At 35.2% G+C, this 13,530-nt stretch overlaps 2 protein-coding genes across 4 annotated transcripts; both read left to right on the top strand.

The window, feature by feature from the left end:
* The first annotated feature begins 5,288 nt into the window (after positions 1-5,288).
* LOC112508952 lies at positions 5,289-5,873 on the top strand. Its single transcript, XM_025113817.1, has one exon. It carries the CDS (start codon positions 5,289-5,291, stop codon positions 5,871-5,873), a length of 585 nt encoding a protein of 194 aa, XP_024969585.1.
* Positions 5,874-6,014: 141 nt separating this feature from the next.
* LOC112509323 (mRNA-decapping enzyme subunit 2-like) lies at positions 6,015-13,486 on the top strand. 3 transcript variants are annotated; one of them, XM_025114219.1, is made up of 9 exons: positions 6,015-6,111; positions 6,209-6,389; positions 7,929-8,080; positions 8,434-8,561; positions 10,716-10,811; positions 11,432-11,584; positions 12,799-12,902; positions 12,983-13,050; positions 13,145-13,486. In XM_025114219.1, exons 2-9 carry the CDS (start codon positions 6,304-6,306, stop codon positions 13,330-13,332), a joined length of 975 nt encoding a protein of 324 aa, XP_024969987.1. In that variant the 5' UTR covers positions 6,015-6,111; positions 6,209-6,303; the 3' UTR covers positions 13,333-13,486. The 3 variants fall into 3 exon arrangements, with proteins under 3 accessions (XP_024969987.1, XP_024969986.1, XP_024969988.1); XM_025114218.1 differs by having other exon boundaries at positions 6,191-6,389; XM_025114220.1 differs by having other exon boundaries at positions 6,017-6,111; positions 6,225-6,389.
* Positions 13,487-13,530: the final 44 nt, after the last annotated feature.

Below are 13,530 nucleotides of genomic sequence, written 5' to 3'. Positions count from 1 at the left end.
CGGTTCCAAGGCGGTTCCGGTTCCGCAGGCGGGTACCCGGTTCCGCTGCTCACCCCTACTAAACGTTGTGATGATAATAAATTTGGATAACACACTATGATACAAATCAGGTTGAACATAGTATACAAAGATGGATGAGAAAAAAACCTGGATTTATATCATTCTGAATATCATTGTATAATTTTGGAATGTAAATCAATATTAATTATATATTATGAAACGCTTCTAATTTAAAAATTAAAATCTAATTTTAATTTAGAAATTGACTGAAATACCCTTTTAAATTTGTTTAAATGTAATAATTAATGTATTAAAATGATTGGTTGAGATTGGTTCTCACAGTTACCACAAACAACTCAGTTCTCCCTTGAATGGGCCCCTATATATATATAGGGTCCACTTCTTTTGTTAAACAAGTCATTAGTGTTAACTTTGTTAATCGATCTCAAATATCTCAAAAATCAATCAACGATTAATGTTTTATAATTACATTTTGAGAGTGAACACGTGCCTCCGAAATGATTTCATAAGTGAATAAGATAATAATAAAAACATTGTGGGAGTGAAATTAGGAAATGAGATTCGTTCCCTGATTTCATGGTAACAGCATATCGACTCCGTATTTCATGCAATCTTTTTGAATTCATCATCACCATCGATATCCATCGTGTTCATCATTGTATGACCAATCTTCATGTATGAACAATGCTTATGTATGACCAATGATCACATATGAACAATGTTCAAGTAAAAACAATGATTTAAGAAACCATGTTCACATATGAACAATATTGTCATCAACAATATTCACTTAAGAACAATATTTAACGAACAATGATAAACTAATGCCAGTGTTGTAGTTATGACCAATATAAGTGAATGTTTTCACTTATGAAACCGACATAAAAACTAATTGACACATCATTATCTCCCTCACCGTCAACCACAACCATCTCTGGTCATTATCTCTGTCCCTGGCAACCACAACCATCTCTGGTCATCGTCTCCCTCACCGTCAACTACCATCTTGTAACCACCAGAAGCCTCTACCAATTCTCCAGCCTCTCACCTTCATCACAACACCCTCACGACCATCTCCCCTTCGTTCTCGAACTTTTTATTATCCCCTCATCCTCACTGTCAACATTCAACAATTCAACCCCTCGTTCGATCCTTACCGGCAACCTTCAATGTCTCTCTTCCTCACTTGCAGGCTTCAACCAACTCTATTGACATCTCCCTTTTTTGGCAGCCTTACTTCATCAAGTGTCGACCTCGTCCTTACACCTACAACTCTGCTAATGAATGCAATGAACAACTTTTGGAAGAAAAAGAAATTATTCAAAACCAATAAAATTTAAAAACCATCCGTAATTATTTGTGAGATAATTAAGGCAACTAACTATCAAACAATTTTCTCTCTTTATTTATATATTTATTAACCATACTTTTTAATAAAAACAGAAAAATACCAAAATACCCTCATAATATGTAGCAAGTGTGGGATGAAACTAAGTGAGTAGGTGAATTCTGATTGGCCCATTTAAGTTAACAAAGTTAATATTAATGATTTGGTTTACAAAAAAAAGATGCCTATATATATTTGTTTGTATTTATATTTACTAGAAGGGTACTCGTGCAATGCATCGAGACACATTTCAATTTCAATGTTTCGTTTTTATTTTTTATCTATGTCGACATAATACGATTTTATGTGGTTTTCAAAAAGAGATAATGTTTCTATTTTTAAATAAAATATAAATTTGAAAATATCATATTAATTTTGCAAAAAATATATTAATATTAGTATCAAATTAACTTAATTTAGGTTTAATAATATATTTTTATAAAGATAATAATTAAGTATTCTGTTAGAGCTCAATAATTATCCTAATTATATTTTAGATTTTTTATATTATAAAATGAGATGTTTATCCTCTATTTGATTATGTTTATCCGCAGTTAGTTATACGAATTCAAACATAGAGTTTTAATAAGTTGTACTTATGCACAATTTACTTGTAATCTTGAATTTTAAGTAATATGCATCAATAAACAGTAGAAGCCACCCGTCCGTGTTCCTGTTAGATGTTGAAGACCTCCATGGCTGTGGCCTTTCTTAGTTGGTTTGCCTTCGTTTTTCTTGAATTTTTGGTATATGGCATCCACATGATTTGATAACCCATGAAATGTAGTATGTAGTATATAGCATGGTTTTGGTCAAGGGGTGTTATTGTCTTTTCACTTTCTTCTTAAAATCTTTGTTGCTTGACGATCCATAATTAGTTCAAACAATTTTGACCTGTGATTGTGCCAAATTATGATAAGTCAACAGTTTAACTCTTGTTTTTTTGTCAACATGTTGACTTTTCTGTAATTTACTCTTAAACAAGTTGCAACGATTACAAGCCGACGGTAAAATAAAATTGAATTGAACCTTGCTTACGACAAAAACATCATGTATATTTGGAGATACTTAAGCAAAATTATATCTAAAGGTGTTTCAAAATGGACGTAACTAAGAGGTCTTTTACCAAACACTTACCGGACAAGTGCTTACCGGCAAGAGTCATCACCTTCAATTACCTTTGCTAAGTAACATTCTAGGCCATCAAGATGGATTGTGGTAAACGTTTTTTACCTGGTAAGTGCTTATTGGGTAAGAGTATTCACACTCACTTACCGGTTAAGATTTTTAGTCACTACTATGCTTTTTGTTGAGTAAGATCATTGATCATGGAGAATAAGATCATCAATCATGGCGATGCTGAATGGTAAGGTAAGTTATACTCGGTAAATGCTTATCCGATAAGAGTTTGGTAAATGGCCCATATATTTAAGTTTGGATGAAATATTTCTAACCATATCTATTTACTTATTAAAGCATCTCCATCCATTATACTGTATTTTTTCTTAGTATCAAAAGTTAAGATTTAAAAGAAATTATATCAAATCCCAACAACTGCTATATTTTAGAGATTCTAACATCAGTTATATTATTAAAGTATTCAATATATTTTAAGATTTTACTTTCTCTAATATTAAAATATTGTTTCTCTCTCTTAAATATTGAGTTTTAAAGATTTCTTGAATTTGAAGATTTTCACCTTCTCTGTATTCTTTTTTCTATCTTAACATTCATTCTAGCATACTTGTTGGAACAAAAAGAAATCTCTAAAACCACCAAAAATTCTATTTTGACATACAATTATCCAACCTTTCGTTTATTTGAAACCAAAACAAAGTGTTAAAACTGACATCTTAGTGGACTTCGAACCCCTTTTCAAGACTTGACCAGTAAAATATTACAATCATTCAAATATAATCATAAACACGATTTCACATAATATAATGTTCCATAAAGAAGATAGCATCGTCCACAAGCAATATTAGAGGGAAAAAAATTCAAACGAAACAAAAAGTTCAGTCATCTGATTGGGTTGGGTCTTACTCATTTTTGACCTAAATATCTCTGACTTGTAAGCTTTATGGACTTATTAGGCTTCTACCTGGGCTGGTGGTAAGGGTTAAGTTGTTTTTTGGCTTGGGTAATCGGCCCATTGGTTTTATGTACAACCCTTGTTATAATATGTGGCAAATTTTAAAGCTAACGTGTATTTACTCGAGTTTCTTTTCTTTTGTTGATATGAGAAAAAAGTGAACATATTATCAACAAAAGTTGATTTTCAAAACGAATTGGTCATAAGAAATTTTAGAAAGCCAGGTGGAGCACTGAAAGTGGTTTTTGATACATTGAGAATTGATTTCTAACGGGTTAAAGAATGCAGCTGACAAAGAAAGTATTGATGAAGCTATTGGAGAAGATTGAAAAACCCGTCTAATCTTTCTTGAAATCTTGATGACACCAACACAACCGTTGGGAAAAGATCGAAAGATTAAGGTTTTTTTTATATAATTCATTTAGAAAAACAATAAAGATGAACGATGAAGATAATCAGTTCATCTTAGCAAAATTAACGAACTACTTTTTAGCTTTTACACGTCAACAAACATGAACAACTTGAAGTCTACGTCTAGAACATTTGTTCAACTTGCAAGCAACCATGGACAAGCCCAGTTGGGTGGTTTAGGTGGCACATGCCACCGTATTATTTCTCCGTCGAAGAGTAAAAAATTTAGGTTTGTGAACGGTGCAACCGTATCGTTTTAGAAGGTGCTACCGTATTTTCCTGACAACCAAATCGTGCAACTAAAACCCAAATAAAACAAAGCCTAAATTGCAAAATCAAAAGCCTAATATGCGAAGCCTAATTAAAACTTGGCAACCGGCCAACGAGAACAAACAGGAACAGGTCCAAGTCGGCAAGCAAGTCCAAACCAGACAGCAGCGAGTGACGGAAATCGAAAATTGACTCGAACGATTCTCAACTCTCAAGTGGCGATTTTCGAACGATTCTCACTTGCTACATGGCTATTTGGTGACTTTGGTCTTTGTTTTCACTTTTTAGATTTAGTCATTTACGTAATCTAATTGATGATGACTTTTTGAGTTCTGCCATCATTTGTGCCATAGAAAATGAAGCACATAATAATGTTGAAAATGAAGATGTCATCGATCGTTTCCAAAAGATACACCGAGGACAAATTTAGGAGTTGTTTCTCAATCCTATAAAAACCATACTTTTTTTAATTATTTTTGGGCATATATTGACCGTTTTCAAAAGATGAAGACGCGTCGGGTACAAGTTTAGGAGTTGTTTATCGTTCCTATAAAAACAATATTTTTTGTAATTATTTTCGGATCTATATCAGGGGCGGACCTGGTGTGGTGGCATGGGTGGCACGTGCCACCATATTATTTCGCCACCGAAGGGTAAAAATTTTAGGTTTGTTAACGGTGTTACCGTATCGTTTTGGAAGGTACTACCGTATTTTCCTGAAATTCAAACAGAGCAACTAAAACCCAAACAAAATAAAGCCCAAATAAAATGCAAAGCCCAATTGACATCTCCAAATTGCAAACTGCAAAGCCCAAAAAATAGATTAATCAAATAAGTAAGCCCAAGTGAAGTGCCAACTGCAGTCTACAACAGCCTTAAGGCTTAAAGCCCTAAACGCATATACCAACTGTTGGTGCGAGTGCGAATGAGCGACGACGAAGGATCTGGTGCGAGTGAGCGAGTGAGCGACAACGACATGGCGACAACACAACAACAGCGAGAATCGATTTGATTCATCGATTGGAACGAGTCTTGAAGACTCGGTATTGACTCGATTTGGAGAAATGCTACTCTTTTTGTGATAAACATAAGATTGTGAAGTTGGATATGGCTGAAGCTTATGTTAATACAAGAAATTTAAGGAAAATGATGAACATTAACAATCAACATTATTATAACTATGATATATTCAACACTGTTTTGGATACGCAAATCCGAGAGTTTGGTGAGACAAGCACCGACTTGCTTCAAAATATGGCAGCTTTGAATCCACGCAATTCGTTTTCTCAGTTTAACAAATCAAGCCTATTGAAGTTGAGTGAGATGTATCCCCGAGATTTTGAAGACAAGGAAATGATCATTCTTGAGCACAAACTTGACATCTACTATCATTCTGTTTATAATTATATCAGATTTGCTAACTTAAACGGTATTGCCAACCTCGCTAGATTAATGGTGGCAACAAGAATGCATCTTTCTCATCTTTCAGTCTACCGGTTATTGAAACTAACACTAGTTTTGCCTGTTGTAACTGCTACGGTTGAAAGATGCTTTTCAGCGATGAAGCTTGTCAAGACAGATTTACGTAATCGAATTGGTGATGATTTTTTGAATTATGCCCTCATTTGTGCTATAGAAAAGGAAGCCCTTAATAACGTTAAAAACGAAGATGTAAAGCATTTTTTAAAATAGGGATTAAAATAGAATAAAGAAAAGTTTAGTGACCAGAATTGATATTTGTGAAACTTGATGGGTAGTTGTAAAGATATATAATATTGATATAAACTAGAACGTAGTGCCTAGAATAATAAATGAATAGAATTGAATTAAAAGCCCCAAATTATAAAGAGGAGCTGTCTTCAATAATTCGAAGAGCTCCTCTTGATCTTCATCCTCATCTTTCATCTTCTTCATCAGTCAATTACTTGAGGTACACATACAATTAGGGTTTTCTTAGGGTTTCATATCAGATGTTCTTTTACTTTCAGTTTCACTTCATTCTTCAGCAGATTGCCAATTTTCATCAGGTGGTGTTTTTTCTAGGGTTCTTCGATCCAAGAAATAACAGTAAGTTGTAATAGTAGTAGTTGTTAGTTAATAGAAAATAAAAAACGGAAAAGGAATGTCGTCAGCTGGGCTTCATAGATCTTCGAGTGCTCCTTTGAAAGACGGCATCCCTCCTAAAGAACTACTTGATGATCTCTGCAGGTATTCTTTTTCATTTATGCATGTAATATTGTGTTTCTTTGTAGCGATTGAATTTTATGATGCGAAATTTAGTATCAGGGTTTTGAAAGTTGATCCAAGTTCTAGATTATGTTAATTTACGGGGATGGGTGGTTGGAAGTAGGATGGAAGAGGCTGGATTTCTTCTACATTTTGTTATGTTCTTTGCTCTGGTTCATGGTTGAAATATGCATCTCTACGTATTCTTGTCTTTTCAAGAAGTTGGTAGCGGAAGCAATTGATATTATGGTAGGTACCAAATATGTGATATAAGTTGTGAGCTCTTAAGTCCTAACAATGTTCTACTAATAACTCTGCACTCAGGCTTGGGGTGCTACAAATGGTATAAAGCAATGGCCCCTTGGAAGTGTAACGTTTTTCTGATGATAATGATTCTGGAATTCTGTTTGGTCAGAAGTTTAAGCTTCGAATTTTCTGACATTCTATTCTACATCGATCATGATATGAGCTGTGAGTCGTGTTATGCAAGTTCTTAGTAATGAGTTAGGAATAACTTTCCAACATAGTTTTAAGTTCATTCAGAGGCCATTGAGTACGTTTGTTGACTTGGGCTTGGGTGTTACAAAATTTGAGGTCCAAGTTTTGCGTCTACATTCTTTGGTTTTGAATCAAATTAAATCTAATTGTCTTATATGAAGGGTGATTGAATCATTGAATTATTTAGGAAACTGGATAATAGTCGGAAGCAGGCAGGAAATGAGGATCCGGATTCTATATTATATTCCTTTTTTTTCTTTTAGTTTGAGTGAACACCCGGTAGCCAATCCATATGGACTAGGAGCACCAAGACGGATTTGTCCGCCTTCAGGTTCTTAAGAAGAAAAAGAAGATCCAAGAGTTCTCTTTGTAGGTTGGTGAATGAATTATTGAATCATTTGGGAAACTGGATGATAGTTGAAAGCAGGAAAAAGAGGCCTGGCTGGTGATTGACTGAAGCTTATTGCAAGTTTGTCTTTCTTATATGATTTTTCAAGTAATAATTATGGGAGGAAAAGAAGTAATCCTGACCTTAGATGAAAGGCAAGTATAGAGAGAATTATGAATCTATTAAACATAAAGATTGGTGATTCTACTAATCATCTTCCAGGTATATATAATTCAGAAATTGAAGATTTATTTTCTTCACTTCCTTGTTTGTTTCTGGAGTTTGACTCTTTGATAAAGACATGATCAAAAAACCTGGTTGGCCGGTTCTAATATGACTAAATAATTTGTAGATATGCAATGTTTGATATTACTTTATTGCCTATTATCAGTGGATTTTAATATTGTAGCCATCAATATACTATTTTGCTTCATTTGAACTCTTCGAATATGTGTATGCTCTCGATTGCTTGTCTCATCCATTTTGAGGGCAGGTGATTCCGTTCTTTTTTGATATGATTAATGTTTTTAAATTCTTATCTCTTGCACTTGTAGTGTTGTTTGTTCTAATTAAAAATTTTATGCATTCCAATTATTTACAACAAGCTCTAATAATCATTTGTCCTCAAATTATAGTCGCTTTGTTCTGAATGTGCCGAAGGAGGATCAGCAATCATTTGAGAGGATTTTATTTCTCGTGGAGTATGCACATTGGTTCTATGAGGACAATTCCGTGGAAAATAATCCATCTTTGAAGTCATTCACTTTGAAGGAGTTTACCACTTTAAGTATCCTTTCCTACTAATCGTTTCGTTACTTAACAGTGTTAGGTAAGAATTTGTTAGGATGTATTCTATGGATTATTGTGCTTCCATCTGTTCATGTGGGCTTTACAATTAGCATTTACATCTATGGAGGAAATTCCATATGTTACTACTTTTTAAGTTATAGTTATTATTTATGCGAACCTCATGGCAAAATTTTCTTTTCTCATAAATTTGATTGTATGGACTCTTTTTAATCCTAGTATTACTTGCTCCGGTAGGGAATTTCTGAAGGGTGGAGGGAGGTGTTAAATGCTTAATAAAATTACTATACTGCATGTTTCCAGACATCCTTTGCCTTCCTTAACCTGTTATAGTGTTTAGCAGTTGTGATGTTTTAAAGCCTTATGTCCCCCACATAGATGACATATTCAAAGATTTCACATCATACAAGGTTCGAGTTCCTGTAACGGGGGCAATTATTTTGGATCAAACATATGAAAGGGTAAGGTTTCTTATCAATTAATTTTTTTATGTGTTTTGGTGCTTGGTGGATGATTTTTAAATGTTTATCTTTCTGATGCTGCTCAAGTCATTTTATAATTTGATCAAACTATGATGGGGTTTCTGTTGTGGTTGCGTATGATAGTAGGCAGGCAGGCATGGATGGGAAAATCATTTTTCTTTCCTAGTCAACCTCTCTCAGCCATGTGTCATCTATTTCTTTTAGCAATATAAAGCAGTGAGCTTTCACTTTAGTAGAATGGCAGCGAATTGTTAGGAGAGAGAACCTAATCTGACAAGCATTTGAAGCAGGTGAAGAAGACTAATGAGGATCAATTACAAGTGTGATTAACACTCTCTATTCCAAAAAAAAAGATTTACATTTTGATATTTGGGATGGACTACTTTTCAACTTCAGGATTGATATGCATTCTTCAGTTGTGCTGAGGCAAACTAGTAAACTCATTAAGCTCCATAAACAAACAGATAAATGACATTGGTATTAAGCTAGCAGCATTTAACAGAACCACAATTGATATTGGATTTAACAAGCAATCCTTTTGACCTCTGAAGTCTACAGTGTCTCTCTTTTTACTTGAGGAGTTGTTCTTGTAGATAACTGGCCAGCGAAGGCTATAAGCATAAGATTGGCACAGTGGTAATTCAAACATAAAATCAAGTTGTTTCTTAGGAGATGATATTAGTCTTGGTCAGTGGTGGATCTCAAATTTCCAACTTTGGGCATGCATTACCATTACAGATTTTTCTCAAGGATGCACTACAACATTTTGTTATACAACAAATGCTACAATTTCTTTTTCTGGATATGCACATGCATGCATATAAGCCTTAATAGATTATCCCTGGCCACAATACCAAATACATCTAAACAAGCTAATAGGACGTTACAAATGTTAGTGATTATAGTAAATTAACTATGCAACATTAAGGCATCATATTCATATATGGTCCGGACTACTTTTTTCACCTCAATTGAAGCATTTTCAGTCTTTCGAGCCAACCAAAGACCATGTAAGTAGATAAAAACTTCAAAATAGAATGGATCAGCAAAATTCTAACCAATGCTTACCAAAATCGTAGAACTGATCAAATATCATAATAACCCTGTATGGTAACAACTGAACAGTTTGCAAACAGAATCTTAGTTATTCTGTGATAGTTATCTTTTTAGCTGGAATCCATGGCCATGTTGCTTCAGCTCCCAATGAAAAAGATGTTTTCCAATTTCCCATGTCACCAGCTGGTCCAGCCAGCATCAGTTTAAGATAGTCATCGTACGGATTTTCTTGGTGAAAGCTCTATGTGGCCTATGGATTACCAAACTAGAAAAATCCAAATCGGAACAACACATAAGTGGGTCAAAATTGGTAACTCTTTTTTGGATAATATGTCATCAGATACTGAGGTAGCACTTCATTAGATCAAAACTGATCGCTTTCTTAAGCATGCAAAGCAAGGTAATTTTACTGGCACTCTCAAGGCTGGGTAACAGTGTTTTGGCTTCTTTCTGCCCCAAACCATGAAGGACAAGATGCCATAGAACCATGCCAAATGGAAAAATTGTTGAGTTTGACTTTGATTAGCATGACAAGAAGAACAGGAAAGGTGAGGCGTACGGCAGTCAGAGGGGACAGGAATAGCAAGAGGCTACTGTTTTTGTGTATCTATAATATCGAGATTAATATATGCAAGGGAAGTTAATATTATATGAGTAAACACCATTACGTGTGTTTACACTGGTTCGATAACTGCCGCAGTTTTGTGATATTTTTCAAAGCTGTTGATTCATATACTTAAACCTATCCAAATTCCGTCAAAATACTTTATATCGTTTAATCTTGCACCTGCATGCTATAGAAATTTGCAGAAATCAGGTGGTGTTGCTTGATCCCATGCGTTCTTGAGTAAGTACTGGAGTGACTTATTTCCTGGAGCACTTGAGAGTACGGTAGTAGTGAAAACTATACTGCATTGCATCTTGTAACGAATTAAATTGTCTTTCCACATACACTTCTCAACATGCAGCGTTGACTTTTGGATAGCTTGTTTTTTATCCTTAATGCCCGCATAAGTCGGCCTAGAGCAATCATTGAATGTGCGACCTCAAAAAAGATTGATTTCTTTGCAACTGCAGTGTGTACTAGTTAAAGGATGGAAGGGCACAAGCTGGAGTTTTCCCAGAGGGAAAAAGAACAAAGATGAGGAAGACGATGCTTGTGCTATCAGAGAGGTAAATATCAGTGTTTCTTGCATGATATTATCTGTTTCGTCTCTCTAATGAACTATTTCCTCTTTACAAGATTTGATTGTGGTTAAGGTCACAAAGAATAACCCTTAATGGGCTAAGTGCGGAAACTAAAATTATACTTCTATAACCATGGGTGTCAGGGCCAGCTTGCACGCACTTGACGAACCCATGGGACCCTGAGGTTAACGGTCGGGCAACCTCCAGTGGCCCTGATGGGACTCTAATTGGTAACCAATAGGGAGCAGACCCAAGGCCTGACTAGTTGAGCTACTCCCAAGGGCCGAATACAATTATACTTAGCTTGTCCTTGATGACCGTTTATTTTGTCCTATGTTTGGTTTGTGAATGGTTGATGGCTTAATGCTACACATCCGTTATGTTTGTACTTCTTATAATGAGGCTCTAGAGATCAACCTTTTGTGAGTTGAAGTCTTGTCTTTTGAATGCTATCACTATCCCAATATATTTGCTTGCTTACCTTTTCTGGGGCATCACTATTTAACTGTAAACTTTTATTTTCTTATACGATAAGGCTTGCTTACCTACCTGTGATCCCCATGTCATGATAGGATTGTAACTAATTTATCTTCATTGGCTGCCAGGTTCTGGAAGAAACAGGATTTAATGTTTCAAAACTTATTAACAAAGATGAGTACATTGAAATAATATTTGGGCCACAGAGGGTGCGACTCTACATAGTTGGAGGTGTGAAAGATGATACAACGTTTGCCCCACAAACCAAAAAGGAGATCAGTGTAAGTGATCTGTGACATCTGAAAATGCAAACATCGTCAACTTCTTCTCCCTTCTCTCTGTGCTCACATGGTGGGTGATTTTCAGAAAATTCTTGACACAAGTAATTTTTGAAACATGTGTTTCAATATCAGCTTATGAGGCAGTTTTTTTGTCCTAACATGTTGCATGCTATTTGCTAGGGATTATGGACATACGGGCCTACCTTTTATTCTTATCACTTTCACAGCTCTTATTGCTTAAAATGTTTTGATCAGGGCCTTTCATGTTGATGTCCCAATCACATTTCAGTGATTTTAAACTGCTCGAATTCATGACTTGACCATTTTATCTTTCAAATAAACTCTAGGAAGTACCTGTGGTACTTATTGTTCCTTCACAATCTATCCCCACATTACCTCTCTTCTCTTTGAGGTCTACGGTTTGTCTGTTTCGCAGCATGATGCCAAGAGCTACAGAAACATTACTGCAGTAGGAATCTCATTGTGATGTGATTTGATATATGAATGTTTACTTGCAAGGGAGAAATAGGTTGGTCAAACGAAGAGATGTCTAATGTAATCTGGTGAATGAGTGTGTACCCAACTTAATCAGGCTATTTATATGTATTTGGTTACCACCCAAAGATTAGAATGTTTGTGTTTTAGATCTTAAATGGCGTGGTTTAATTGGCCCAAGACTTGTCGGCAATGGCAATGGCAAGATGATAGTGCTTGTGAATTATTAAATTTGTGGCTGTTGTGGTTCAAAATGATGCTATTTTAAGTTGGTTGGGTTGGGATTATTGCTTGCTTAGGTTTAGAGTTTGAAAGTGAGTGTGTTATGTTCTGATCTTTTGCAGTTGAAATAAGCTGGGTGTACATAGATATTGGGAGGACAAGAACATGAGAGCCAGAAGGGAGGGTGTGTATAATGCTAGTTAAAAAACAATGTTTAAGACAGTCAACCCCTTAAGACGTATTTGTTGAAGAAGGCTGATTGAAAGTTCAAAATAATAGTCAGGACCTTACAATGTTAAGATCCAAGTCCCAAACTACAATATACTGAGAACCAGAAATGCAATATTCTTGTTCCCTGCTGTGAAACTTTCAGAAGTTTGGAAGATAAATTAAGGTTTGCAAGGTAGACGAAAATAGGAGTATGAATGATATTACTGTTGTTTATTCAGAAAAACTGTTAGCAAGGCGTTTGAGTTAAGTAATTGTATGGTTTGCAGGAAATTGCATGGCAGCGTCTTGATGAGCTTCAACCGGCAAATCGGGATGTAATATCACGTAGTGTAACTGGTCTTAAGTTATACATGGTTGCTCCATTTTTGAAGTAAGTACATAACATTGGTATTATTATTGCGTGTTCCTTTATAATGTTAAAGAAATATGTCTATTTCTTCCATGAATCAGATCTTTGAGATCGTGGATTTCCTCGCATCAGCCACCAGTGACACCAAAACTAGATGCACCTGCTAGAGGTTCGTTATCTCTCTCCTTCCTTCCTTCCTTCCTTTTGTCTCACCTTGTATATGAATTGTAATCAGTGATTGGTTTATTTATCGGGTTGTGAAGCAATGAGCGTGTGGAAGGCAAGAGGCAGTTCTTCGGGTAGTAACTTGGTGATAACAGAGACTCCATGGGTTGAGAAAGAGAAAGAGAAAGAGAAAGGGGGTCCAGGGAGAAGCTTCAGGAACTTTGAGTTCAATAATGGTCCTATATTGCAAGCAATTGAAACTGGCATGAATTTGCACATAGATTAATCAAGTAAGATTGTGTAGATTATGATTATGTTTATGTTTATGTTTATGTTAGATGTATTCTGTATAATTTGTGTATAGCACATTTTATTCCATCATCATTGTCGGATGCATCGCAAACTTACTTTTTACAAAACAAATCCATCCTTCCTTTGATTTAAATTTCGCCATTTATTTTTGTATAATTACATGGTTTATTCT

This window comes from Cynara cardunculus (assembly GCF_001531365.2).
Source record: "Cynara cardunculus var. scolymus isolate 2C chromosome LG 3, CcrdV1, whole genome shotgun sequence".
In the NCBI taxonomy this organism is placed as follows: domain Eukaryota; kingdom Viridiplantae; phylum Streptophyta; class Magnoliopsida; order Asterales; family Asteraceae; genus Cynara; species Cynara cardunculus.
The sequence above is the reverse complement of the archived record's forward strand: the minus strand, read 5'-3'. Positions and strand labels throughout refer to the sequence as shown.